This window comes from Crinia signifera, chromosome 2 (assembly GCF_055691185.1).
Source record: "Crinia signifera chromosome 2, ASM5569118v1, whole genome shotgun sequence".
In the NCBI taxonomy this organism is placed as follows: Eukaryota; Metazoa; Chordata; class Amphibia; order Anura; family Myobatrachidae; genus Crinia; species Crinia signifera.
In genome coordinates this window covers 78276180-78303784 of record NC_139218.1, presented here as the reverse complement: position 1 = coordinate 78303784, position 27605 = coordinate 78276180, and the positions used below count along the sequence as shown (strand labels likewise).

General features: G+C 44.5%; 1 protein-coding gene across 1 annotated transcript in view; it reads left to right on the top strand.

Annotated features, from left to right (window-relative positions):
* The first annotated feature begins 11859 nt into the window (after positions 1-11859).
* The window catches only part of LOC146058413 (uncharacterized), a 31782-nt gene continuing 16036 nt past the window's right edge, over positions 11860-27605 (top strand). Inside the window, exons 1-2 of the mRNA XM_083170696.1 lie at positions 11860-11927; positions 12049-12250. Coding sequence (XP_083026822.1) covers positions 11860-11927; positions 12049-12250 — 270 coding nt within the window. The remainder of the gene's footprint in view (positions 11928-12048; positions 12251-27605) is intronic.

Sequence of the window (27605 nt, the reverse complement as noted above, 5' to 3'; positions counted from 1 at the left end):
GACTCCCATACATTTCAGAAACCATCTCCATGTTGGCTGTACTGTACAAAGAGCATACTGTACTTTTGACCATCATGTAGTACACACGCTTTCCAGTGTTCGCCATACAGCACCACAGTAACCTCCATGCAATGCACAGAGGGAGCTACAGTGTCCTGTGTCCACCATACAATACATGAAGCATGCCAGTGGCTACCATACAATACACAGAGCATCCCAGTGACCAACATACATGTGTCAAATATGTAATGGGCATTATGGTTTTTTATATAGTATGGAATGGGCATCATGATGTGTGGCACAATGTGTAATGGGGAGGGGTATTACACATTAGACCACACACCGTAATGCTCATTACACATTTTAGCAAACTCCATAATATCCATTACACATAAAGCCACACGCCATAATGCCATTTACATACAATTTCATAATGCCCATTACACATTGTGCCACACATCATGATGCCCATTCCATACTATATAAAAAACCATAATGCCCATTACATATTTCTCACTTACCTACATGCTCATTGCTAGGGGGTTCTTGCTTGATACCAGGGGCTTCAAGCTCAATGCCAGGGGGCTTCATGCTCGTTGCCAAATGGGATTGGACCGTACCTTGGTCGCTGCCCACTTCTCCTGGGTCGTCAGGGCCAAGTATGTCCTGCTGGTGGTGTGGCCGATTCCCATGTCCCCTTGCTGCCTATGTACTGCCGCACCTGGCTTATGCTGGGCCAGGTGCCGCCAAGAGCAGTCCCTCCGTGTGGGTGTACCCAGAGGTACAGGTCGGGTGCGCTGCCTCTTTAATGCCAACCTGCACCGCTCACCTCCTGGCTACAGCCGTGTGCTGTCAGCCCGTCCTGTCAGCGGCTCTTCTATGCTGGACCACGAGCCAATAGCTGTGAGGTGGTGATTAACTGGGCAGCTCCTGGCAGGGATAGCTGCCTGAGGTCAGGACGCGCTGCGGACTGTGGCGCCATCCCATCTCTTCACAACGTGGGACACACTCTATACTGGGTGCGCGGGCTTCCCATATGAAGCAGGGACAAGTGTGAGCTTAGCATTCTGTCTCTTTAGAAGAAAGAGCTTGTATGCATTTCATTAAACAAATAAGCCAGGGAAATACAGGTGATGAATGGGAAGCTCATAATTTTTGGTGCCAGTGTGTCTTATATTGCCTATGAACAATGCAGCTCAGAAGTAACCTTGAGCCAAGCACAGAGGATCCTACCGTTAGGGTGTGGGACACATAGGATCTCCAGGGTCTGTCTGTGATCCCAGAGGCTTTGCGCTGCACTATACAGCACAGGCACGCATAATTGACACTGTGGGGTAGATTTATTATAGCGGCGCCTATCGCGCCGCTATAACAGTTCCTGCTTCGCCTCATTAGCGAGGCGAAGCAGGAGGGGACACCGACAAGATCTACTAAGATCTTGCCGCCGGAGTGGGGGAGCGCTAACTCCCCCCTCCGGCGATGTCCCTCCTGGAGACAGCGCATCAGTTAATACTGATGCGCCGTCTCCTTCCCCCCCGGCCGGCTGACTGCGCATGCGCGGGATCTCGCTAGTCTCGCGAGATCCCAGCGCAGCTCAGCCCCAGCAGCAGGGACAGCGCTGTCCCTGTTGTTAGGTATAGGCATCGCCGTCTGCAGCTGGCGAAGTCGACAGCTGCAGGCGGCGGAACGGTCAGCGATGCTGACCGTTTATAAATCTGGCAGGAGGCAGGGGCGCAGTGCAAAACATCGCCCCTGCGCTATGCCTCCTGCTCCACACCGCTGGCGTTAGAGTAAACGCTCGGCGGGTGTGATAGATCAGGGGAAGCGCTATCCCCTGCTATAACGCACGGGGATAGCGCATATTCCCCTGATCGACGTTTAATAAATCTACCCCTGTGTGCGCTGGGAACAGGGACTGAGTCTGTCTGTGATCCCAGAGGTTTTGCGCTGCACTATACATCACAGGCGCGCATAATTGACATTGGGCGAGATTCAGCAATAATACCCGGTGCACATCGCCGGCATTCGCATAGTTAATAATCGCATATGCACTAACATATGCGATTAATAACGCAAAAGCGATGCCCGGCGATGTGCACCGGGTCCCCCCCTCCCTGCTGGAACCCTTACACGGCTGTAAGGGCTCTGGTTCCTCCTCCCTGCACTCAGAAGTGGTGCAGGCAGGAGGAAATCACTGGTCCGGGCAGCACAGCAGGAGGCTGCCCGGACACAGGTAAGGGGGGTGCGGCGCGGATCGGCGGGGGGCGCGCGGGGCGGCGGGGACGCGAAAGGAAGCCCATAGGCTTCCATGGGGTTACGCCAAATAGGAACTGGCGTAACCCCCCGCAGCGAAGCCCCAGCAATGGGGCTTTGCTGCATATGAAAATGCGGTAAAAACCCCGAAAACTGGGTTTATACAGCATTTTCAGCTTGCTGAATCTCGCCCACTGTGTGCGCGGGGAACAGGGACCGCCTACACCACCAGGGGACGGAGGCGCAGTAGGACAAATCAGCCTGCGGGCTGCGCTGCATCTGCTACAGCCTACTGCTGCTCTGGGAGACATCTAGGTACAGAGTGCACCCCTTCAACATACACAGTCGGGCAGCACACAGCTCTCTCTGCCCGGCTGTCAATGCTTTTAATTATGTGCAGCCGGCGGTCTAATGGGTTCTCCTGTGCACCCCCGGACCACCCCCTAGATTCGCCTATGCACATGAGGCACCCCTGGAACTATTCACAACACATAGCAGCACCCCTGGAATTATATATGACATATGGCAGAATCCCTGGAATTATATGTGACACATGGCAGCACTCCTGGAGTTATCCGGTACACATGGGGCACACCTGGAATTATACACAACATATGGCAGCACCGCCTTCCATCATTGGAAGGAATTTGACATAACACTTCATCTATGCACTCTCATCTGAATTTTTGTAAATTGGGAAAAAACACATACATGGGTCATATGTAACAGTGGAATCAGCAGATGAATAATGAGCTTATTGCTAGTATCCTTTCAAGCATAAGGATATTTTCCATAGTTTACTGTTGTCACATGGAAATTATAACCTTGCTCTATTTGTTGCTTGCACTCCATAGCTACATCTTATTACTGCAGTGCATTTGTATGCACATTGATGCTTTTCCTATTCAAGGTCTGGTTTTGTTTCCAGTTACACAGTCTCTGTCATTTTCATATTTATGTTGCTGCATGGATGATGTTTTCCTGCAATAGAGGTTGCTAAGCAACTTCTCTAGACCAACTGAAAAGGTTTCTTGATAGAAAAGTAAGTCTAAATTATAAATGCGCTTTACATTTCCTCCTTCAAGCAAGTCCCCTAGGGTCATGTCTTGTGTCAATAATGTCTGCTCATACTGAATTGTCCATTGATAGGATTGTCAAGACTATTGCAGATGTGATTTCAAATTTACCAGTCTCATTTCACATATAATGAAGGTTACTTGGGGAATATAATGGTGAAAATAAATAGTGTATAAAGAATTCATCAATTCAATACACTCCCCTGTGTCCAAGACGCTAACCATTGCTTTGTAAACTCTAGAGACCAAGACATATGAGGTTTCAGTTAAATGTAGGAGCCTGTGGCACAAATAAAAAGCACCACAGCAAAACCATGACCTTAAAGCTACCTTAGAGGCAGAAGGATTTTTATTGGTGAACGCAGGGGCATAAAATGCAATCATTGCCGCCCTACTAAAAACTGGGGAGAGGGGCAGAGAAGGGATTATGGTCTTGTATGGCAGATTTTTTGCGTTACCTGTTAATTCTGTTGCTGGGCATTTTGATATGCTCATTTGTTTATATATACTAGTTCATGTTCCTTTTTGTCTGATGTGATTACTCACCTTCACACAAATGCATGAATGGACAATGTTTGTGAAAATTAGACTGAGCTGTGCACACATCTCTTACACAAGGGGCCTGATCCAGACACCTGCTCGCTGGGCTATGAGCGTATGCAGAAATGCACGCAGGTCTCGCTTAGTGCTGTGAAGGCTGTGGGGAGAAGGAGACCTTTGAATATGTTATTGACCCTCCCACCAAATGGACAGGGAAGGCTTTCTGAGGGATGCCCATAAAATGCCGGCGGCATGCCCATAAAATGCCGGCGGCATGCCCCCAAATGCCCGCAGGTTGTCAATCACCCTGCGAGCAGCGAGTGAAGTAAACCTGAGTCAGGCCAAAGATGTCTGTAACTACAGTGCAAAGTGAACAGCCGCATGTAGAGCCTGTCTGGTAGAACTTCTGGCGGCTGTTAAGGCCATGTGATTCATAAAGTACCTTGGCTTATCCAAGACAAGACAGTCAACAGTCATGTGACCATGCACTGGCACCATTTTGAATTTAAGAATGATAATAATAAGATCGGAGCCACTTACATTGAAAGAATATATGTTATTGTTGAGTCAACGGGGAAATTTACTAAGATGGGAGTTCTATTTCATGTGTGATCTACAGAATCTACTTCTTTTTTATTTAGCACCTTCTAGAAGATAATAGATAGCATCTGATAGGTTGCCCATTCTGTCAATAAAACATTGTGGGGTCCCCTCTCTGAACATAACCAGCCCTGGGCTCACCCTTATTCCACAAATATAGAGGAAAAAAATAGTGGGGATCCCCCTTATTTAAGAAACCAGCACGTGTCTCTTAGACTGGTACTGGTTCCAAAAACTGGGGGTCCCCTATATTTTGGAATGAGCACCGGGCTCCAACAGCCAGCAGTGTCATGCCACAGCCGGAGTATACTTTTTATGCAAGTTCCCCCGGCTGAACCATGATCAGCCTGGCTGGTCAGCCCTGGACGGGGTACCTGGGGAGTGGGTATCTCCCCAATAAAGGTGTTCCCTCCTCCCAGCCCTTCCAGGGCTGAAGCATGGGGCTGTCCCTGCCACCACTGTGCCGTGGGTGGCGGGCTGAGTGGAGTGCCCATGATTAAGGTCACTGGGATTACCTGTGACTTACATCACAGGGACTCCATACAGGACAGGAGTCACTACCTTGTGGGAAAGTGGTAGGGTGAGCATGTGAAGTGACGGATTGTGTGTGTGTATATTAAACTTTTACTGTTCTATGTGTGGGTGCCTCTTTTTTACATTGTTTTTCACAGTAAAACTATAATAACCAGCAGGCCCATTAATGCCCCGCCAGCATGCAGGGAAGGCCTTCTGGGACCAATGTCTTTTTTAATAATTTGTGGCAGGGACAGCCACAGGCTTCAGTCTGTGGACCTTGCATAAAAAGTGTCCCCCAGTTGTGGTATGACATCGATGGCTGTTGCTGGTGCCAAAATACGGGGGGACCCGCAGTTTTTTTGTCCCCCGTATTTGAGGAACCAGGGCTGTCTCAATGAGCCCGGAACTGGTTATAGTCGGGGGGGGAGACCCAATGCCGTTTTTTTTACAATGTAACAGCAATCTGCACACTTTCATTACAAAAAAATCGCACACGTACAGTTATGGCCAGGTACATCGTGGTTTACAACGCGCTTTTGAGGGCTCTGACTCGCGAGTTGCAGATCGCGTTATGTCCTGCGTTACATACCACGCCATGCAATACATAGTTTAACCACTGGGTGACTAATGCTCCACGTTAAGACTTTACGCTACGGATTTTTGCTAACCACTTTTCACTACGGATTTTGTCCTTACATTACGGACAGAGTGTTTTGTATTTATTCGCAGAAGCAGCTACGTACGGTCATTTATGTAATTGGTACAGAAGCCATGCTAACCTTTGCTATTGCTGGATGACTACTTAAAACATTATTTGAGGACCTACAGTATCATACTTTACACTACGGATTTTGTCCTTACTTTACGGACATAGTTATTTTATTTTATTCGCAGCCGCAGTGACGTACGGTAATTTATGTACAGTAATTGGTGCAGAAGCCATTGTAACCTTTGCTATTGCTGGATGACTACAGTACTTCAAACATTATTTGAAGACCTACAGTATCATACGGAGCATGTCATACAGTACGTTCAGTACTATACTTTATGGGGCATGTCTTGTATTGGACGTTGCTGTACAGTATATCATACACCAAGGGAGCACAGTTAATCACAGGCAACAGTGGCCTAGAGGGTAGAGGCACAACTTCACCATGTCAGTATCAGTAGTTCGATCCTCAGTTGGTTACAATATATTTGGTACTCTTTACTTAGAAGGGCGCCCACGATTTTGATCGTGGCCATCGTTAGTAAAAAATCTCGGGCATCTCGGGCATTGAATGCACTAAAAAATCGGGTGCGATCAACCGACGAGATGCCCGAGATTTCCCATAGGGAACAATGTTAAATGTCTCAATTGACCCAATTTTCCTGTTCAATGCCTCAATTGACCCGATTTTTCCATAGGAAACAATGTTAAATGGGCCACAGAGGCCAAATAGGCACCCTGAAGTGTATAATGGCCACCCGAATTGTTAACGCCACCCCATGATCAACGTCAACCCGATGCGTGGCGAGCGCAGCGGTACGCGTCCTACGACCTTTTCATACCCCCACTATCCACGTCGGCGTGGAGTTGAGAATAGAAAGTGTGGCGAGCGCAGCGAGCCACCGAGCCCGAAGCGTGGCGAGCGCAGCGAACCCCGCGAGGGTACGCAGACAGCTGTGAAGCCCGCGAGGGGACGCGGATACCTGTGAAGGTATCCGCGTCCCCTCGCGGGGCTCGCTGCGCTCGCCACGCTTCGGGCTCGGTGGCTCGCTGCGCTCGCCACACTTTCTATTCTCAACTCCACGCCGACGTAGATAGTGGGGGTATGAAAAGGTCATAGGACGCGTACCGCCGCCCCTCGCGGGCTCGCAGCGCTCGCCACGCTTCGGGTTGACGTTGATCGTGGGGTGGTGTTAACAATTCGGGTGGCCATTATTCACTTCAGGGTGCCTATTTGGCCTCTGTGGCCCATTTAACATTGTTTCCTATGGAAAAATTGGGTCAATTGAGGCATTGAACAGGAAAATCGGGTCAATTGAGACATTTAACATTGTTCCCTATGGGAAATCTCGGGCATCTCGTCTGTCGCATCGCACCTGATTTTTTAGTGCATTCAATGCCCAAGATGGCCGAGATGGGCGCCCTTCTAAGTAAAGAGTACCATATATTTTTTTTTTTTAAACGTTCTTTTTTTTTTTAAACCAATACAGGTACTGTAGTTACAGTAGTTGGTGCTTATCAAATTCTTTCGGACTTTTCCACAAACAAAAATTCACAATGGCAGGCCTCCATGTACACGATAGTTAATACCCATACTGTACATACTGCGCTACAGAGAACGTTTTTTTTTTTTCGCAAAATAGATTTAGCTTTTCAGGTAAAATTCCTTGCCTTGAGGACCGTGTTTTGGGATTAAATTCACTAACCATTGCTAACCAGCCACTTTTCACTACGGATTTTGTCCTTACTTTACGGACAGTAGTACAGTATTTATTCGCAGAAGCAGCTACGTACGGTCATTTACAGTATGTATTTGGTACAGAAGCCATGCTAACCTTTGCTATTGCTAGATGACTACTTACTGTAAAACATTATTGGAGGACCTACAGTATCATACTTTACACTACGGATTTTGTCCTTACTTTACGGACAGAGTTATTTTATTTTATTCGCAGCCGCAGTGACGTACTGGATGGTCATGAACTGTATGTGATTGGTGCAGAAGCCATGCTAACCATCTGCTATCACTATATTCAGAGGCAACAGTGGCCTAACGGGTAGAGGCACAGTTGCACTATGTCAGTATCAGGAGTTCGATCTTCAGTTGGTTAAAATATATTTTTACTTTTTAAACGTTCTTTTTTTTTTTAAACCAATACAGGTACTGTAGTTACAGTAGTTGGTGCTTATCAAATTCTTTCGGACTTTTCCACAAACAAAAATTCACAATGGCAGGCCTCCATGTACAGTACACGATAGTTAATACCCATACAGTACTGCGCTACAGAGAACGTTTTTTTTCGCAAAATAGATTTAGCTTTTCAGGTAAAACTCCTTGCCTTGAGGACCGTGTTTCGGTATAAAATTCGCTAACCTTTGCTTACCAGCCACTTTTCACTACGGATCTTGTCCTTACTTTACGGACAGAGTGTGTGTTTGTACAGTATTTATTCGCAGAAGCAGCTACGTACGGTCATTTATGTAATTGGTACAGAAGCCATGTTAACCTTTGCTATTGCTGGATGACTACTTAAAACATTATTTGAGGACCTACAGTATCATACTTTACACTACGGATTTTGTCCTTACTTTACGGACAGAGGTATTTTATTTTATTCGCAGCCGCAGTGACGTACTGTATGGTCATGAACTGTATGTGATTGGTGCAGAAGCCATGCTAACCATCTGCTATCACTATATTCAGAGGCAACAGTGGCCTAACGGGTAGAGGCACAGTTGCACTATGTCAGTATCAGGAGTTCGATCCTCAGTTGGTTAAAATATATTTTTACTTTTTAAACGTTCTTTTTTTTTTAAAACCAATACAGGTACTGTAGTTACAGTAGTTGGTGCTTATCAAATTCTTTCGGACTTTTCCACAAACAAAAATTCACAATGGCAGGCATCCATGTACACGATAGTTAATACCCATACTGTACATACTGTACTGCGCTACAGAGAACGTTTTTTTTCCGCAACAATAGATTTCTCCAAACTCAGACACAGACCGACACCTCAGACAATAAGATGTTGATTGCAGTCATATGTTAATTGCAGTCTGCCTTTTTGTTTCGCTGGTAATTGTACATAATTCAAATGCACCTATCAGCTTCATGAAGGATTTCCTTTGTCTCTGCCAGCATAAATTCAGCTACAGATACTAAAATTGTCAAACTACTGTATCCAGTTTGTTTTTCTGCATATAAACCGTGTAGAATTGCTACGGATCGTCTCTTCATCTCTTGCCTGTATACAAGCACGAGATTGTACCTGTACACCTGGACTATTTATTCTGCTGAATCCAAAGTCAAGTTGTTGCTGCGTTCGTGTTTCTAACAAGTTTTACCATCATACTGCCTTCCTTCCGCAAGAACATTACTGTATCTTCTCGCTGGAGCAGTAAGTACACTATACAGTAGTACAGTCATTTGTACATTTGACTGATTGCTGCATTACAGTATACAGTAAGCAGCACTACAAATTGGTCCCTGCGCGGAAGCGCTCGGTTCCCACCCTTCCCTGAATGAAGCTGTTTCCCTTCTTTTCCTACTGTTTAAATGCACCCGGTGCAGAATACTGTATACAATCGCCTGCTGTGTATACTGTATTCAGATACTGCAGGCTGCCGCTATGAGTATTGGGGCAGATGTATTAAGCCTTAACAAGCGATTCAATCCAAGGGTGATAAGGAGAGATAAACGTCCAGCCAATCATCTCCTTTCTGACTTTTTTCAAACACAGCCTGTAACATGGCAGTTAGGAGGTGATTGGCTGGATGTTTATCTCTCCTTATCACCCTTGGATTTACCTCTTGTTAAAGCTTAATACATCTGCCCCACTGTCCGTAAATACTAGAGTCTGTTTCGCAGACTTACTGTATACAGTATCGAGTAGTGATATCGTGATTTTTGATGCCTTACACGTTCAGTGCAGTGCAGTAGAGATAGCGCCATTGAGAATATTGTACAATGTGTTAAAATTGCCTGGTGTGTATGGGCCGCAGATCCCGGACTAGCGATGACAGTACTCTATTAGGGTGGGCTACTTTAGGCTGCTAAATACTGTACTAGTTCTCTCCGTAATACCATTGGTGTAATACCGTAAATAACGTATTTTTTCCTCAAACGAGGGGACCAGTGTTTTTCTCATGTTTACGGACTGTTTCGCAGGCTCAGTCAGTAATAGGAGCACATGTGATATCGTGATTTTCAGCCATGTTGGGAATCGACATTGCTGCACAGTGCAGTAGAGATAGCGCCATGTGGAATATTGTACAATGTGTTAAAATTGCCTGGTGTGTATGGGCCGCAGATCCCCGACTAGTGATGACAGTACTCTATTAGGGTGGGCTACTTTAGGCTGCTAAATACTAGTTCTCTCCGTAATACAATTGGTGTAATACTGTAAATAACGTATTTTTTCGCTATTTTGCACTCAGTCATACTGTATTTGTGTAAAAAAATACCCTAGCTGTGTACAAAATCCCCTAGCTGTGGGTGTTCGTATTGTAAGTACGAGGGGCGGCAGTACGCATCCTCTGACCTTTTCATACCCACACTATCCACGTCGGCGTGAAGTTGATCTTACTGTACAGTATATACTGTAGCGTGGCGTGCGCAGCGAGCCCCGCGAGGGCACGCGCATTACTTCACAAGTATTTCGCGTCCCCTCACGGGTCTTGCTGCGCTCGTCACGCTTCAGGTTCGGTGGCTCGCTGCGCTCTATATACTGTACTGTAAAATCAACTCCAAGCTCCACGCCGACGTGTGTAGTGGGGGTATAAAAAGGTCAGAGGACGCGTACCGCCGCCCCTCGCGGGCTGGCTGCGCTCGCCACGCTTCGGGTTGGTGTTGATAATGGGGTCTCGTTAACAATGGTGGTGCATTTAAAATAGTCATTACCCATCAGGGTACTCATCTGGTTGCCTGTACAATAAAAAATCGGTCCTATCGCTTCATATCACATGCGATGCGATTTTTGGTTGTACAATGCCATGCGATGGAAATCGGGGGAGCCTTGATAATACACAAGTACCCCATTTTTTTTTAATCATGCTACTTTTTGCCAATTTTCCGATCTACAGTAAATCTCCAAGTGTGTATAGTGTAGGCCACCAATGGGAGACACAACACTAGCAAAGTCTCCCGTCTGCTGATTTGACCAGCATGCCAGCGATGATGGATAATTTTTCATCCATCATCGCTGTGTGTGTGTGTACACCGCGCGTGCTTTCAACTTGCGGACCGCCTCTGCGCCTCCCCGTCTCCTGCCCCTGCTCCTTCCCCCTGCTCTGTGTTGTTATGAGCCACACATTACCGGCCGCTAGGGTTGCCACCTCATCCCTTTAATCCTGGAGACTGTACTGTACTGTATTTGGTACTTGTCTATTATCACGGCGCCCATCGCATTGCATACCACTAATTAAGGGAAGGCAACCCTACCGGCAGCACGTCCGGCCCCAACTTCACTCCTGCCTGCCCGGCTGACAGCCAGTCGACTTGTTGCCGAAGTACCAAAATTTCCATTACTGGTCAGTATTTACGGTACATTACTGTATCTTGTCTCCACAGTTCCTGAGATTAAACATGCCGCCAAAAATCACCAAAGAAATGAGCCAGATCATCGTCAAGATGAAGCAAGATAACAAGACAACACGAGAGATCCAGGCTTGGCTGAAAGAAAGTGGTACTGAAGTTCATTTACAGACTGTGTGCAATCATGCTTCTATGAGGATGCGCCCCAGATACAGAACTCCTTCTCACTGCACATTGTAAGTACAGTACTCTATACAGTATTAGCAGATTCTATAATTACTGTACATTACTACTGTATACTGTACTGTACCAGGCGGCTTCAAGCTGTGGCCCTCCAGCCGTTGTGAAACTACTGTACAATTGCCATCATGCTGTGCCATCGATTTGCTATTAGAGAAAGATACTGTACTGTAAAGTACAATTACAGTGTGGCAAGGCATGCCTGGATGTGTAGTTTCACAACAGCTGGAGGTCCACAGTTTGGACATGCCTGCTGTACTGTATGCTGTACAATCATTTTTGTCTGTGTTATACTATAGGAAAGTCCAAAAGATTGTAGAAAAATTAACTTGTGGTGATGATGAGCGTACTGCTGGAAAAATAAAAAAACATTCTTCATTCGGACTATGATATGGACGTTTCAGTTTCCAGTGTGAAACGGATGCGAAGAACAATGGGATGGAGATATTGTCGCACAAGGTAATGTTAAATACTGTACTGTACAGTACATCAACTTTAATTTTACAATACTGTATACTGCAAGTCATAAGCATTTAATGCCTCAATGGTCCTAATTTTTCTTTACTTACTGTACCTCTAGGCTGCATCCCATGATAAGAGATGTCAATAAAGAAAAGAGAGTGATACAAGCTCAACAGTGGATTGACAGTGCCGAAAAATTTAATGATGTACTTTTCACAGATGAAACTTCTGTTTCTATGGAGAGGTTCTCAAGAATGTCCTTCCGCAAACCTACCTTTATCTCATTGAAACCACGAGCAAAGTTTCCATTAAAAGTCCACGTATAGGGAGGTATATCTCGCAGGGGTGCTGGACCTATGTTAGTTTTTGAAGGTACTGTACTGTACATGTACTGTACTGTAGTTTTAAACAACTCAGAACCCTGAAATGTGTACATGTTAATGGCATCTTACTGTATCTCTGTAGGGATTATGGATAAGATCTTCTTCCAAGAACAAATAGTCGATCGTGTTTTGGTGCCATTTATCAGAAAATACTATCCATCTGGACACAGAGTATTCCAAGATAATGACCCAAAACATTCTGCTTCTGCAAAATACATGGAAGAGAGAGGAATAATTTGGCAACGCACACCACATTCGAACAGCATTTACTGAACTACAGTACACTACTTATTGTACAGTCGTGATTTTATTACTACTGTACTGTACAGTATGTTAATACAGTAGTACTTAACTTTTGTATGTACTGTACTACGTATACTTTAGGTCACCGGACATGAACCCAATTGAAATGGTCTGGGCACAAATGAAGAAGTTCATCAGGAATGAAGTGAAACCGAAAAATAAACAAGAACTTTTGGATGGGATCAGGACTTTTTGGGAAAAAAAACTGACACGTGTCCAGTGTATTAAGTACATAAACCATCTGGACACCGTCTTGCCTGTCGTCATTGAGCGAAATGGGCATGCAACTGCTATGTAGATTCTCCAGTACTGTATAATACAGTATAAAGTACTGTACCTGTAAAAATGAACCCCTCGCAGCAGTCTCTTACAGTACAGTATACTGTACTGTACAGTACAGTACCTCTCCTTTTACTCGCTGTCCACCTCACAACTTACTGTATTTCCCTCCCTTCAATGTTTACTTGACATGTACTACACATTGCAGTTTGCTTGGGTCAGAGAACAAGGAAGAACCACTGGCCTGAAAAAAGTAAGTTTATGATCTTACTGTACAACACTCTTACAGATTGTCATGTGTACTGTATCTCTCCCTCGCTATTATTTTTTCTACTCTACCATGAGCAAAATCAAGCGTGTTTACATTACTGTATCTCTCTCCCTCTCTCTCATCCCCTTCCCCTGCCAACATGTCTCCCCCCCCCCCCCCCCGAAACCCTTGTGACCATTCAGTACTAACACTATTCTTTTTTCTTCTCCCCTTATCCACCACATGCCACTCTACCATGAGCAAAATCAAGCGAGTTTGGGACAGAGAACAAAGGACTGGCAATGAAATGGAAAAAAAGTACGTTTATGATCTTACTGTACATTACTGTATCTCTCTCCCTCTCTCCCATCCCCTTCCCCTGCCAACATGTGTCTCCCCCCCCCCCGAAATCCTTGTGACCATTCAGTACTAACGCTATTCTTTTTTCTTCTCCCCTTATCCACCACATGCCACTCTACCATGAGCAAAATCAAGCGTGTTTGGGACAGAGAACAAAGGACAGGCAATGAAATGGAAAAAAAAGTACGTTTATGATCTTACTGTACATTATCTCTCTCCCTCTCTCCCATCCCCTTCCCCTGCCAACATGTCTCCCCCCCCCCCCGAAACCCTTGTGACCATTCAGTACTAACGCTATTCTTTTTTCTTCTCCCCTTATCCACCACATGCCACTCTACTATGAGCAAAATCAAGCGTGTTTGGGACAGAGAGCAAAGGACAGGCAATGAAATGGAAAAAAGTACGTTTATGGGGCGAGATTTATTGTGTTTACCGTTTTTCCGAAAATGCGATTTTTGCTCAAATCGCCCTTTATCGCCGTTTTTTAAAATCGCATTTTTTTCCAGAACTAGAATATTTAATGAGGTGTGTATTCCGGCATGAAAAGTGCGAGAAAGTGCGATGTACAGTAGGGCGATTTTCGGGATGAGAATTGCGATTTTTTAGTCATGAAAAGTTGCAATTTTTTTGAAATGTGCGATTTTGTGATTGAAAAAAAAAAAAAATTGGCGTGAGGTCCCTCCTTCTGTACATAACCAGCCCCGGGCTCATTGAGCCGGACCTGGTTCCAAAAATACGGGGGACAAAAAGCGTAGGGGTCCCCCATATTTCTGAAACCAGCCCGGGACTCTTGGACCGGTCCTGGTTCCAAAAATACGAGGGACCAAAAATCTGGGGTCCCCCGTATTTTGAAACCAGCACCGGGCTCCAACAGCCCGCAGTGTCATGCCACAGCCGGGGGACACTTTTTACACAAGGTCCCCCGGCCACACCATGAGCACCGTGGCTGGTCAGCCTTGGACGGGGTACCTGGAGGAGTGGGGACCCCCCCCAATAAAGGGGTCCCCCCCCCAGCCTTCACCCGTCCAGGGCTGAAGCCCGGGGCTGTCACCGGCGTCCCTGGCCATTGGACGCCGGCCTGATAGGGTTAAATTGACATTCCTAACATTGCTTAATACAGGAGAACTGCAAGTGCCAGCAGACCTCCCCCGCAGGCTGGGACTTGGGGAACCACATATTAACATATGACAAATTAACATATGACTGCAATCAACATCTTATTGTCTGAGGTGTCGGTCTGTGTCTGAGTTTGGAGAAATCTATTGTTGCGGAAAAAAAACGTTCTCTGTAGCGCAGTATGTACAGTATGGGTATTAACTATCGTGTACATGGATGCCTGCCATTGTGAATTTTTGCATGTGGAAAAGTCCGAAAGAATTTGATAAGCACCAACTACTGTAACTACAGTACCTGTATTGGTTTAAAAAAAAAAAAGAACGTTTAAAAAATAAAAATATAATGTAACCAACTGAGGATCGAACTCCTGATACTGAGATAGTGAAGCCGTGCCTCTACCCGCTAGGCCACTATTGCCTGTGATTTTACTGCTGGCAGATGGTTAGCATGGCTTCTGCACCAATCACATACAGTTCATGACCATCCAGTACGTCACTGCGGCTGCGAATAAAATAAAATAACTCTGTCCGTAAAGTAAGGACAAAATCCGTAGTGTAAAGTATGATACTGTAGGTCCTCAAATAATGTTTTAAGTAGTCATCCAGCAATAGCAAAGGTTAGCATGGCTTCTGTACCAATTACATAAATGACCGTACGTAGCTGCTTCTGCGAATAAATACTGTACTAACACTCTGTCCGTAAAGTAAGGACAAAATCCGTAGTGAAAAGTGGCTGGTTAGCAATGGTTAGCGAATTTAATCCCGAAACACGGTCCTCAAGGCAAGGAGTTTTACCTGAAAAGCTAAATCTATTTTGCGAAAAAAACCGTTCTCTGTAGCGCAGTATGTATGGGTATTAACTATCGTGTACTGTACATGGAGGCCTGCCATTGTGAATTTTTGTTTGTGGAAAAGTCCGAAAGAATTTGATAAGCACCAACTACTGTAACTACAGTACCTGTATTGGTTTAAAAAAAAAAAAGAACGTTTAAAAAATAAAAATATATTGTAACCAACTGAGGATCGAACTACTGATACTGAGATACTGTACTGTAGTGAAGCCGTGCCTCTACCCGCTAGGCCACTTTTGCCTGTGATTTTACTGCTGGCAGATGGTTAGCATGGCTTCTGTACCAATCACATACAGTTCATGACCATCCAGTACGTCACTGCGGCTGCGAATAAAATAAAATAACTCTGTCCGTAAAGTAAGGACAAAATCCGTAGTGTAAAGTATGATACTGTAGGTCCTCAAATAATGTTTTAAGTAGTCATCCAGCAATAGCAAAGGTTAGCATGGCTTCTGTACCAATTACATAAATGACCGTACGTAGCTGCTTCTGCGAGTAAATACAAACACTCTGTCCATAAAGTAAGGACAAAATCCGTAGTGAAAAGTAGTGGCGGCCACTGTTTTGTAGAAGAGATTTTTACGCATGCGCTGTACTGTTTGGGAAAAGTGACATCTGGTGGTCAATGAGTGTAAGTGCAGGTTACATTTACAAGATTACGTTACGTTATAACGCGATCTATAACGGGACTATAGCGCAAGGAGCAGGCGCGATCCAGGCGCGATTTGCATGGCGCACTTTATGCGCAACGCAGCCACGATGTACTTTGGCATAACTGTATTCACGTTACTAAAAAAAAAATGCACCCTATTGCAATCTGACATTACGATATGGAGATTTTTTTTTAGCTCCCTATTACATCTCGCCCAGTATATTTGCTTTTTACATACCAGAAACAGAAAAGGTCACATTTTCAAGAATTATTTTAAAGTTAAGGTAGACCCAGTAAGAACAGTAAAACATATAGGGTGGGATTCTCTAATATCCGCACCCACGGTCGCCGCACATCGCTGGCTACGGCAGATGCAGTAACATATGCGATAATTATGGCAAAGGACAGCTCTTGCGTTAAGAGCTGGATGATGTGCTGCTGCGGGCTGCTCTCCTCCTCCTCTCTGCACCCGGAAGAGGATTACAGTGCAAGGAGGAGGAAGTCACAGGTCCGGGGCAGCACAGCACTGTGCTGCCCGGACACAGGTAAGGGGGGGTCCGTGCGGGGTGGTGGGGGTCTGTTTGGGGTGGTGTGTCATGGTACAAGCCCATAGGCTTCTATGGGGCATCGCCAGCTTTTGCCCCCCATCGCGGTAAGCCGGCGGAGGATCTTTAGAGCATCCCTAAATGCAGTAAAAACCCAGATAACAGGATTTTTACAGCATTTTTAGTTTAGAGAATCCCGCCCATACTACATTACATCTAGAAAATATACTGTGCATACTTGTATGAAAAAAAAAAATACTATGATAATTTGCAACTACTCCTAATGGATCTAAATGAATGGTGTGGAATGTGCACGCATATCTAAGTGACTCTCAGGTCACTTACTGTAGATTTGCGTGCACCCTCGGGATTAAGGGAGTGGGCAGCTGACATCTGGTGATGGTGTTTTTCTGCGACTGTATCCTTCAGCATGCACCCTGCTTTATCCACTAGTGTAAGGTTTGCTGTTCACAAACACTGGATTATTTAGGAGTGGAAGCATTGTTCAATTGATGCTCTATTAGAGCGGTTCTCAAACTGTGGGTCCTGACCCCAAAGTGGGTCCCGACCTTCTCAGCATGGGGTCGCGACTCCATCAGGCTGATGACTTTTCTAATCTCAGTCAGTGATTCAAGGAGTCTGAAAGATCTGTTGAATTGTCTGTTATTTAGTCTCCTCGCATCATGTTGTGCCTCCACAATGCTGCCATGTATGTGCTGTCTGCTGACTACACATATCATGTGATGACCTTCTGCAGTAACTTGCTGGGGTCCTGTAATTATTTTTATTGTATAATGGGGTCCCAGAGCAAAATAGTTTGAGGACCCCTGCTTTATTACATACAGTAGCTCTGTGTTAATCACTGACATTCCTATGACCATACCGTTTTGCAGTTTTTGATCACTGTCATACCCATGGTGACCAGTGGCGTAGCTAGTGTAAGGCAGCCCCCGCGACTGCTTGGGGGAGCAGGGGCTGCGTGGGCGCCGGCACCCACCCGGCGCACTGACTCACTTTACCCCCGGCACCAGCAGCATACTGTAACTGTACCTGCTGCGTACTCCTTGCTAAGTTGCTGCACAATCAAAGGCTTGCTTCACAAGCTCTGCCCCCAGCATCCCTGTATCGTGTACACAGTGCACCTGACGAAGTGGACCCTGGCACAAGCGCCCGCGGCACCAAACCCTGCAGGAAAATCATACAACAGCAGCAGCACAATGTGTACTCTGTGAAGGCTGCCTGACAGCGTGATACATCTTCCTAAGGTGAGCTGCCTGCCGTCCTGCTGGCTAGGTGAGGACAGCAGCTCTCCTTAGGAAGACCTATCACGCTGGCGGTGCAGTGCACCGATGCACAAGCTAGTTGATGGTGCCCGCTGCCGTCCGCACAACACTTTTTCCATCCATTTAAAAAAAAAAAAGTTCGGCCATGGCGGGGCGGGGGGTGGGGGGATTTTGCGTGCGACGGGACAGATGGAAACCGCGGCACTAACTTCCAGCTGCCGCTGGCGCTTCAGATTCAGTGCGGGCTGTGACGGCTACAGTTTGAGCTGTGTGATCAGATTTGTGTGCAGCCTGCGCTGAGAGCAGAGCCAGCCAGCCACCCGCAGTACAGAACCTACACATGTTCCAATAACCAGCTCTGATTCAGCCAGCTCTCGTTGACTTGAACATGAAAAGCTACACTTTAGGATATCAGCTTCATGTAAGTGCAAATGTGCCATGGTAGTCCAACCTGGGGGGACACAGGCCCCTCTGCCACCTGACCCATTCCATCCCAAATGTGCTCTAACAGTTCCTGGTGTGAGTGTCTGTGACAATCAGGACATCCAATCACTGTATACAGTAGAATGTCATTACAGTTAGTTGAAAGCAAAGTAATAATTTTTACTTCATTACTTATTTCAGTTAATAACAATGTGTGATTAACAAGCAAAAGACTATAATGTGAGAAGTACTGTTCACAAAAGCACTATGCATTATTTATTTAAGGGATTGACATTCCATAGTCCCAAATATACAGTAAATGCAAATATAAGATTTATACTTTAGGATCTTATGTGTGTCCTTTAAATTGCACCTAATTTTTATTCATTTATTAACAGTTTCTTATATAGGGCACACATATTCCGCAGTGCTTGAGCATTCACATCAGTCCCTGCCCCAGTGGAGCTTACAATCTATATTCCCTACCACATGTACACGCACACACAGACATTCTAGGGTTAATTTTGTTGGGAGACAATTGGCTTTCCTGATTGTTGCCAGCATCTCGTCCTGTGTAAGTACAGAGCTGTCCTCTCCTCTTTCCCTGCAGCCAGCGTAAATCTTCTGCACTCCCAACTTGCATGCATGCTCATACGTGGATTCAGGGGGAGAGGGGGCGCCAGAAAATATTTTGGCTGGGGGGAGCAAAATTTATAGTAACGCCACTGATGGTGACCTAAACTTCTATGCCAAAGTTCCAATGACTGTGACTCACTTGTCGTCATTATGTATCAGAGCTTGTTTAGCAAGAATCGCCAATAGAGATGGTTGTCCCAATTCTGTTTTTCACAATGCATTTTCTTTTTACAAATTGAACTCTGTGGCCTGTATGCTTTAGATAAAAATAGAAATTAGATTTTTTTTCTGGTATATATAATGTATTTCTGATTTCTGTGACTCTTAATCAAATTCTCAATTGAGTTTTAATTTTCCCAACTTTTGTTGTGCTTTTGTATGTCAGCTCCCATTCACTTCAATAGCATAGCAGGCGAACACCCGCTCCCTGCTATGCCACTAAATCCGTGCCCGAAGAAAAAACTGGGTTGATGAGAATGAGTTGGAGGGGAAGAATCCAAGAGAGACTTGCATGCTCACAACCTGATAAATATGTTTTTTCACGTAATTTTCTACAGATTGTATTCCTTCCTGTAGGGCACTCTTAACTCTTTTATCAGTATCATTTCAATACTCTGTATGGTCCCATTTGTATGGAATAAGCTGGAATCATTGTGTATACAGTATATACATACTAATAAACAAATATTAATAAATACAGTAATTCACACTTTTAAAAAAAGAAGGGGGATGGCAGTTGGTTTTAACTGAAACATTGATTGACCACAGCAGTTTTATATTCAGATTACATTTTTCTCATCTATTAGAGAGATCCCAAATTATCTAAGAGAATAAGTCTCAGCTGCCACCTATCATACATAAGAAATAAAAAGGCTTATAATATTTTAATAACAATAATAATAAAAAAAAGGTACTTGTTTCCTAGCACGGCGCCCATGATTTTCATCTTACAGTATGTCATTGTTTTGATCGCATCGCCTGTACAATTAAAAATTGCATCGCATGCCATTGTAATGGCATGTGATGCAACTTTATATTAAAATTGTATAGTTTGGGTCTTAGGACCAGAAAATCAGGTCCCATTGCATCCCATCACATACCTTAATTAGTGGTATGCAATGGCATATGATGGGCGCCGTGCTAGGAAACAAGTACCAAAATATATATATATATATATATATATATATATATATATATATATATATTCTTAAATATACTCCAATACGTTTGGAATCTGTGAGCATATTCTTAAATATAGATAGAGAGTGGGGGAGAGAGAGAACACATATATTTCAGAACTCATCTACAAAAGTGATCTCGATGGTTTTCAGTTAACTGATTTAAACTAGAAGGGGAGGAGAGGTGTCCTATTGAAGCAGGAGCCCGGCGGCAGATGACTCCATTGCCTCCCAGAGTTTTGCCTCTGGTTTAGAAGATCACTACTCTATCCAGACTAATAAATGTGCAAGCAACTGCAGATCCCCTTAGTGTTTAACCCCTTCCCGACATTTGACGTACATTTACGTCATGGTCGGGAAGTACTACTAAATGTACGTCATGGCTTGTAACTGTCACCGCGTCTATAGACGCGGTGACAGTTTCAACATGTCTGCTGTCCCTGACAGCAGACATGTCCCTGCATGCCCAGGGGGGGCTGCGATGCCCCCCCCCGTCGGCGATCGCTGTGATTGGCTGTTCAGTGTGAACAGCCATTCACAGCGTTTTCTGTGTCACCGGCGAATAACGTTTGCCGGTGACACGCGATCGGAGGTGATTGGTGCTGTAAAGTACAGCACCAATCACCGCGGGGTGTAAGGGTGACACTGGTGTCACCCCACCTCACCCCGCCCGCCCCCAAAGGCCGTGATTGGTTCGTCGGACCGACGGACCAATCACAGCCAAGGAGGGGTATTTAAACTAACGGTGACTGCACTGCAGACGCCATTCCGGTCTGGAATTGCGTGCAGTGCGGTCACCGTGCCTAGCTGCCGCAGTATACTGACCTGAACCGAGCAAAATACTTACCTGATCACTGCTTCATCACTGCTTGTAGTGTGCTGGATGCTTCCTGGATCCTGTTACTACTTGTGACTTCCTGTGTTGTGAACTTGTGCTGCTGCAGTGTAATAGCGTTAGATAGAGAGAGATAGATAGAGAGAGATAGAGAGATAGAGAGAGATAGTGTCAGAGAGTGCTATATTTTGTGCTGCTGCAGTGTGATATAGTTATAGATAGAGAGATAGAGAGAGATAGAGAGAGAGAGATAGACAGATTGTGCTATATATTTTTTATATAACTGACTGCTGCCCCCCCTTTTGTGCTGATCAGTATAAATTAACTGATCAGCAACTTTTTGGGGGTGCAGGTTTTTTTTTTATATATATATATACCTGTCAGTGCTGCTGCTGCAGTGTCATAGAGTGATAGATAGTGAGAGATAGAGAGATAGAGAGATAGAGAGAGATAGTGACAGAGAGTGATAGAGACTGCTATATTTTGTGTCTGCTGCCCCCCTTTTGTGCACCCCCAGCAACTTTTTGGGGGTGCAGGGGTTATTTTTCATATATATAACTGTCAGTGCTGCTGCTGCAGTGTCATAGAGTGATAGATAGTGAGAGATAGAGAGATAGAGAGAGATAGTGACAGAGAGTGATAGAGAGTGCTAAATTTTGTGTCTGCTGCCCCCGCCTTTTGTGCTGATCACTATATCTGAGGTGATCAGCAACTTTTTGGGGGTGCAGAGGTTTTTTTTTTTTTATATATACCTGTCAGTTGCTGCCAGTTGCACTGTCAGTTGCACCAAAGGTTGTGCACCTGCTGCCCCTCACTGGTAATCAGTGTCGCATCACTGATCACCTTTTTTTTTTTGTGGGTGCTGTGGGGTCTTTTTTTAATTTTTTTTTTACACACACTGTGATTTTGTGGGTGTCCTGTGGCCACTGTGCGCTGATCAGTGACGTACATCACTGATCAGCTTTTTCGGCACAGGGTTGATCTATTTTTTTTTTTTATATCAAATTCCTGTTGCCTTTGAGCGCTGTTCAGTGACGGACGTTACTGACCAACATCTGTGCTCAATTTTTGGCGCAGGAACTTTTTTTTTTTTTTTTAACCCCTTCAATTTTTTTTTTTTAACCCCTTCAATTTTTTTTTTTTTAACCCCTTCAATTTTTTTTTTTTGTATAAAGTATTTTTTTTTCTGCACTACATACACACTACACACTACATACCCCCCGGGTTGAAATAAAGTTTGTACCCCCCCTACACTATACACGTGTTGAAACATTTCACTACCAGTAACACAAAAATAAAAATGGCATCCCAAATGTCATCCCAAATGTCATCCCAGTCATCCAGAAGAATGTATTCAGCGGAGGAGGCATATACCATGCTTGCCTCTGACTCTGACACAGCCAGTGATGCAAGCGGGGAATTTGAAGGATTCGTCTTAAGCTTCTCTTCCTCCTCTGGTGATGAGGGACCCCCTCAAAGATGCCCCCGTAGAGCAGCTGAGACCCCCCCCCCCAATAATTGATCTCGTATGGACCCCACCACCAGACAATTTTGAGCCCCAGGTTCCTGAGTTTTTGGCCATGCCAGGAATCCAATTTGATTCCACAGGTCTCAGAGAAATGATTTTATAAATTTAATGGTGGACCAAACTAATTTATATGCCCAGCAGTTTATTGCTCAAAACCCCACGTCATCATTTGCTAGGTGGACCCCTGTAGATGCAGTAGAGATGATGACGTTTTGGGGTCTGGTGTTTCATATGGGCATAGTAAAAAAGCCAGAAATTAGGCAATATTGGAGTACAGATGTTCTGTACAGCACCCCATTTTACCGTATGGCCATGCCCCGGGCTCGATTTGAGACGATCCTTAAATTTTTGCATTACAACGATAATGCACAGTGCCCACCCAGAGATGATCCCACCTTTGACCGGCTATTCAAAGTCAGGCCGGTCATTGATCATTTCAGTGCCAAATTTGAAGAGATGTACATCCCAGATAAATTCATTTGCATAGACGAGTCCCTTATACATTTTAAAGGAAGGGTTAAATTCCGCCAGTACCTTCCCAGTAAGAGGGCAAGGTATGGCATAAAAATGTATAAGCTGTGTGAAAGCACCTCAGGGTACACTCACAGGTTTAGGGTATATGAAGGGAAGGATTCAAGAATTGAACCGCCAGAATGCCCCCCCTCCCTCGTAGGTGTTAGTGGAAAAATTGTCTGGGATTTAGTGCACCCCTTCCTGGATAAAGGTTATCACCTCTATGTGGATAACTTTTACACTAGCATCCCCCTGTTTAAGGCCCTTGGTTCAAGAGGTACAGCAGCTTGCGGTACTGTGCGCAAGAACCAAAGAGGCCTCCCAAAAACGCACATTGCCCAAGTAATGAGAAGGGGTGAAAGCAGGGCACAATCCACCGAAAATATGTTGTTGGTCAAATATAAGGACAAGAGGGATGTCCTTATACTGACAACAATTCACGGAGACAGTACCACCTCCGTCCCTGTACGAGGTACCAGTACCCACACCTCAAAACCTAATTGTATCCTGGATTACAATAGGTACATGGGCGGAGTGGATCTTTCAGATCAGGTACTGAAGCCGTACAGTGCCCTGCGGAAAACAAAAATCTGGTACAAGAAGCTGGCCGTGTATATCATCCAGATGGCACTGTATAACGCTTACGTGCTATTCCGTTCTACAGGCCAGAGGGGGACATTTATGCACTTTCAAGAGGAAGTCATAAAGGGCCTAATATTTGGGAACCAGCAGGCAGAGGGCCCCAGTACTTCTAGTACTGGCCCCCGTATTGTACCAGGGCAGCATTTTCCTGATGAAATCCCCTCCACTGGAAAAAAGGGCAGGACACAAAAAAGGTGCAAAGTTTGCTATAAAAAGGGAATAAGAAAGCAAACTATTTTCCAGTGTGACACTTGCCCCGACAAACCCGGCCTATGTATAAAGGAGTGTTTTAAATTATACCACACATCTATGGATTTTTAGGTTCATAATTTCACCGTGCTTCGGGGGTCTTGCTAATGCCACATAGCACCCACCATTCATTCCACCAGAATCTGAGCCGCAAAATCCAAAAATCACTCCTTCCCTTCTGAGTCCTGCCATGCACCCAACTGGTATTTTTTGGTCACATGTGAGGCATTGCCGTACTCGGGAGAAATTGGGGCACAGATTTTGGGGTGCTTTTTCTCCTTCATACCTTCTGAAAATAAAAAATTTTGAGCCAGAACTGCATTTTTGTGTAAAAAAATGTAATTTTTCATTTTCACTGCCCAGTTGTATCAAAATTGGTGAAACCCCTGGGGGTTTGAAATGTACACTATACCCCTAGATGAATTCTCTGAGGGGTGTAGTTTGCAAAATGGGGTCACTTGTGGGGTGGTTCCACTGTATTGGTGCTTTGGGGGTCTTGCTAATGCGACATAGCACCCACCAACATTCCACCAGAATTTGTGCTGCAAAATCCAAATATCACTCCTTCCCTTCTGAGTCCTGCCACTTTTTGGTCACACATGAGGCATTGCCGTACTCGGGAGAAATTGGGGCACAGATTTTGGGGTGCTTTTTCTCCTTCATACCTTCTGAAAATGAAAAATTTTGAGCCAGAACTGCATTTTTGTGTAAAAAAATGTAATTTTTCATTTTCACTGCCCAGTTGTATCAAAATTGGTGAAACCCCTGGGGGTTTGAAATGTACACTATACCCCTAGATGAATTCCCTGAGGGGTGTAGTTTGCAAAATGGGGTCACTTGTGGGGGGGTTCCACTGTATTGGTGCTTGGGGGGTCTTGGTAATGCGACATAGCACCCACCAAAATTCCACCAGAATCTGAGCTGCAAAATCCAAAAATCACTCCTTCCCTTCTGAGTCCTGCCATGCACCCAAATGGTATTTTTTGGTCACATGTGAGGCATTGCCGTACTCGGGAGAAATTGGGGCACAGATTTTGGGGTGCTTTGTCTCCTTCATTCCTTGTGAAAATGAAAAATTTTGAGCCAGAACTGCATTTTTGTGTAAAAAATGTAATTTTTCATTTGCACAGCCCAGTTGTATCAAAATTGGTGAAACCCCTGGGGGTTTGAAATGTACACTATATCCCTAGATGAATTCCCTGAGGGGTGTAGTTTGCAAAATGGGGTCACTTGTGGGGGGGTTCCACTGTATTGGTGCTTGGGGGGTCTTGCTAATGCGACATAGCACCCACCAACATTCCACCAGAATCTGAGCTGCAAAATCCAAATATCACTCCTTCCTTTCTGAGTCCTGCCATGCACCCAAATGGTATTTTTTGGTCACATGTGAGGCATTGCCGTACTCGGGAGAAATTGGGGCACAGATTTTGGGGTGCTTTTTCTCCTTCATACCTTCTGAAAATGAAAAATTTTGAGCCAGAACTGCATTTTTGTGTAAAAAAATGTAATTTTTCATTTTCACTGCCCAGTTGTATCAAAATTGGTGAAACCCCTGGGGGTTTGAAATGTACACTATACCCCTAGATGAATTCCCTGAGGGGTGTAGTTTGCAAAATGGGGTCACTTGTGGGGGGGTTCCTAAATTTTAGCATCTTATGGTGCCTAGAAACCTACATGGTGCCTAAAAAATAATCTCATAAAAAGGAGGCTCCAAAATCAAGTAGGTGCTCCTTCTATTATGAAGCCTGTGGTTTGGTCAACGTGCACACTAGGGCCACATATAGGATATTTATGAAAACAAAAGAATTGGGGGAATCAATTTTTAGTCACATTTCTCTAGTAAAATGTACTGTGTTCCTTTAAAAAAATGTATTAAAATTGCAAATCTGCAAAAAAAATGAAATTTTGAAATTTCACCTACACTTTGTTTTAATTCCCGTGAAACACCTAAAGGGTTAACAAACTTCCAAAATGCTGTTTTGAATACTGTGAGGGGTGCAGTTTTTGAAATGGTATCTCACATACAAGTCCCTCAAAGTCACAACAGAACTGAACTGGTCCCTAAAAAAATCAGTGTTTGAAATTTTCTTGAAAATTTGAGAATTTGCTATTCATATTGTAAGCCTCCTAGTGTCCAAAAAAATGAAAAGGAAGTTGAAATAATGATGGAAACATAAAGTAGACATATGGTCTATGTTAGTTATTAACTATTTTGAGTGGTATGATTATTTGTCTCACAAGCAGAAAATTTAACATTTTGCAAATTGCTAAATTTTCCATTTTTTTACGACATTTTGGTATTTTTCACAAAAAAACACAGACTGTATCGACCCAAATTTACCACTAATTTAAAGTACAATGTGTCACGAAAAAACAATCTCAAAATCACTGGGATAAGTAAAAGCAAAAAAAAGTTATCCCCACTTAAGTGATACATGTCAGATTTGAAAAAAAGGGCTCTGTCAGGAACGCAAAAACTGGCTCTGTCAGGAAGGGGTTAATGTGTGTAATAAGTCATGTGGGAAGTAAAATTTATATTCAGTTCACTGAAAATGTTTTTGTTTTTTTTGTCAGTGCAGAAAGGCTTCAACTGAATGTTACTAGATAAGATTCTTGATTAATAAAAGTCGTAGCACGCTTGTTTATGCATCTTCCATGCTGCCTGGAGGTTAGCAAGTCTTCCCCCTGTGGAAATCTTTCATGCTTCAGTAGTATGTCTGTTCCATAAGCATGACGAGTCATCATTACAGCTCTGAATATCCTCTGCAAAGAAATTAAAGAGCCCAAAGTGATCCTGCCCATGCCTTCTTATTCTCTTCTGCTTCTTTTTGTATGTATATAAAAATATTACTTGTTCAAAAAAACCTTTAGCTGAAATGAAATAGCTAATTAAAGACAATACATGCCTTACCAGTTGCCGGACGGGATTCCGACAGTTGGGATCCCGACAGTCATTTACCCAACGTCGGGATCCCGACTGTTAAAACACAGACAGACGGGTTCCCGTCGGCCACTGGCTATTCTTCCGCATGGGGGTCCACAACCCCCATAGAGGGAGAATAGAATAGGTGGCAAGCGTAGCGAGCCACCGTTCTTGAAGCATGGCGAACGTAGCAAGCCCACAAGGGGCTTTGTTGCGCTTGTCATGCTGTCTGAGTCCAGCCAGTCGGGATCCCGACATCGGGCTAATGACTGTTGGGATCCGACTGTTGGAACCCTATACCACACCCGCCTTACCCTGACTCACTCCTTACATCTTTGACCATACAAATAAGTAGAGGTTTGCCTTAGGGGCTGTGTTGAGAGGGAATGCAGCCAATTTACCAAAATTCAATATGCCAATAGTCAAAATATCGATAACCATTGGCAGAGGCAAAATACAGACACATTAAAAATGCCAACATTAATTATGCTGACATAGTCAAAATGCTGACATTTAAAATGTCACCATGTCAAAAAGTTGACATCAGTTTTTCATGTTTCATGTTTTGAACTGATACAGCTACTGTACAAAAAACATTGCCCTTAATCGCATGACAACACATTTGAAATGCTGGGATGCACTAACTGCTTCTTACTGTAAGTAAACCCCTACTGTGTATATCCAAGATACAAAAAGCATGTGGCACAGCCTTCAAAGATACCAGTCC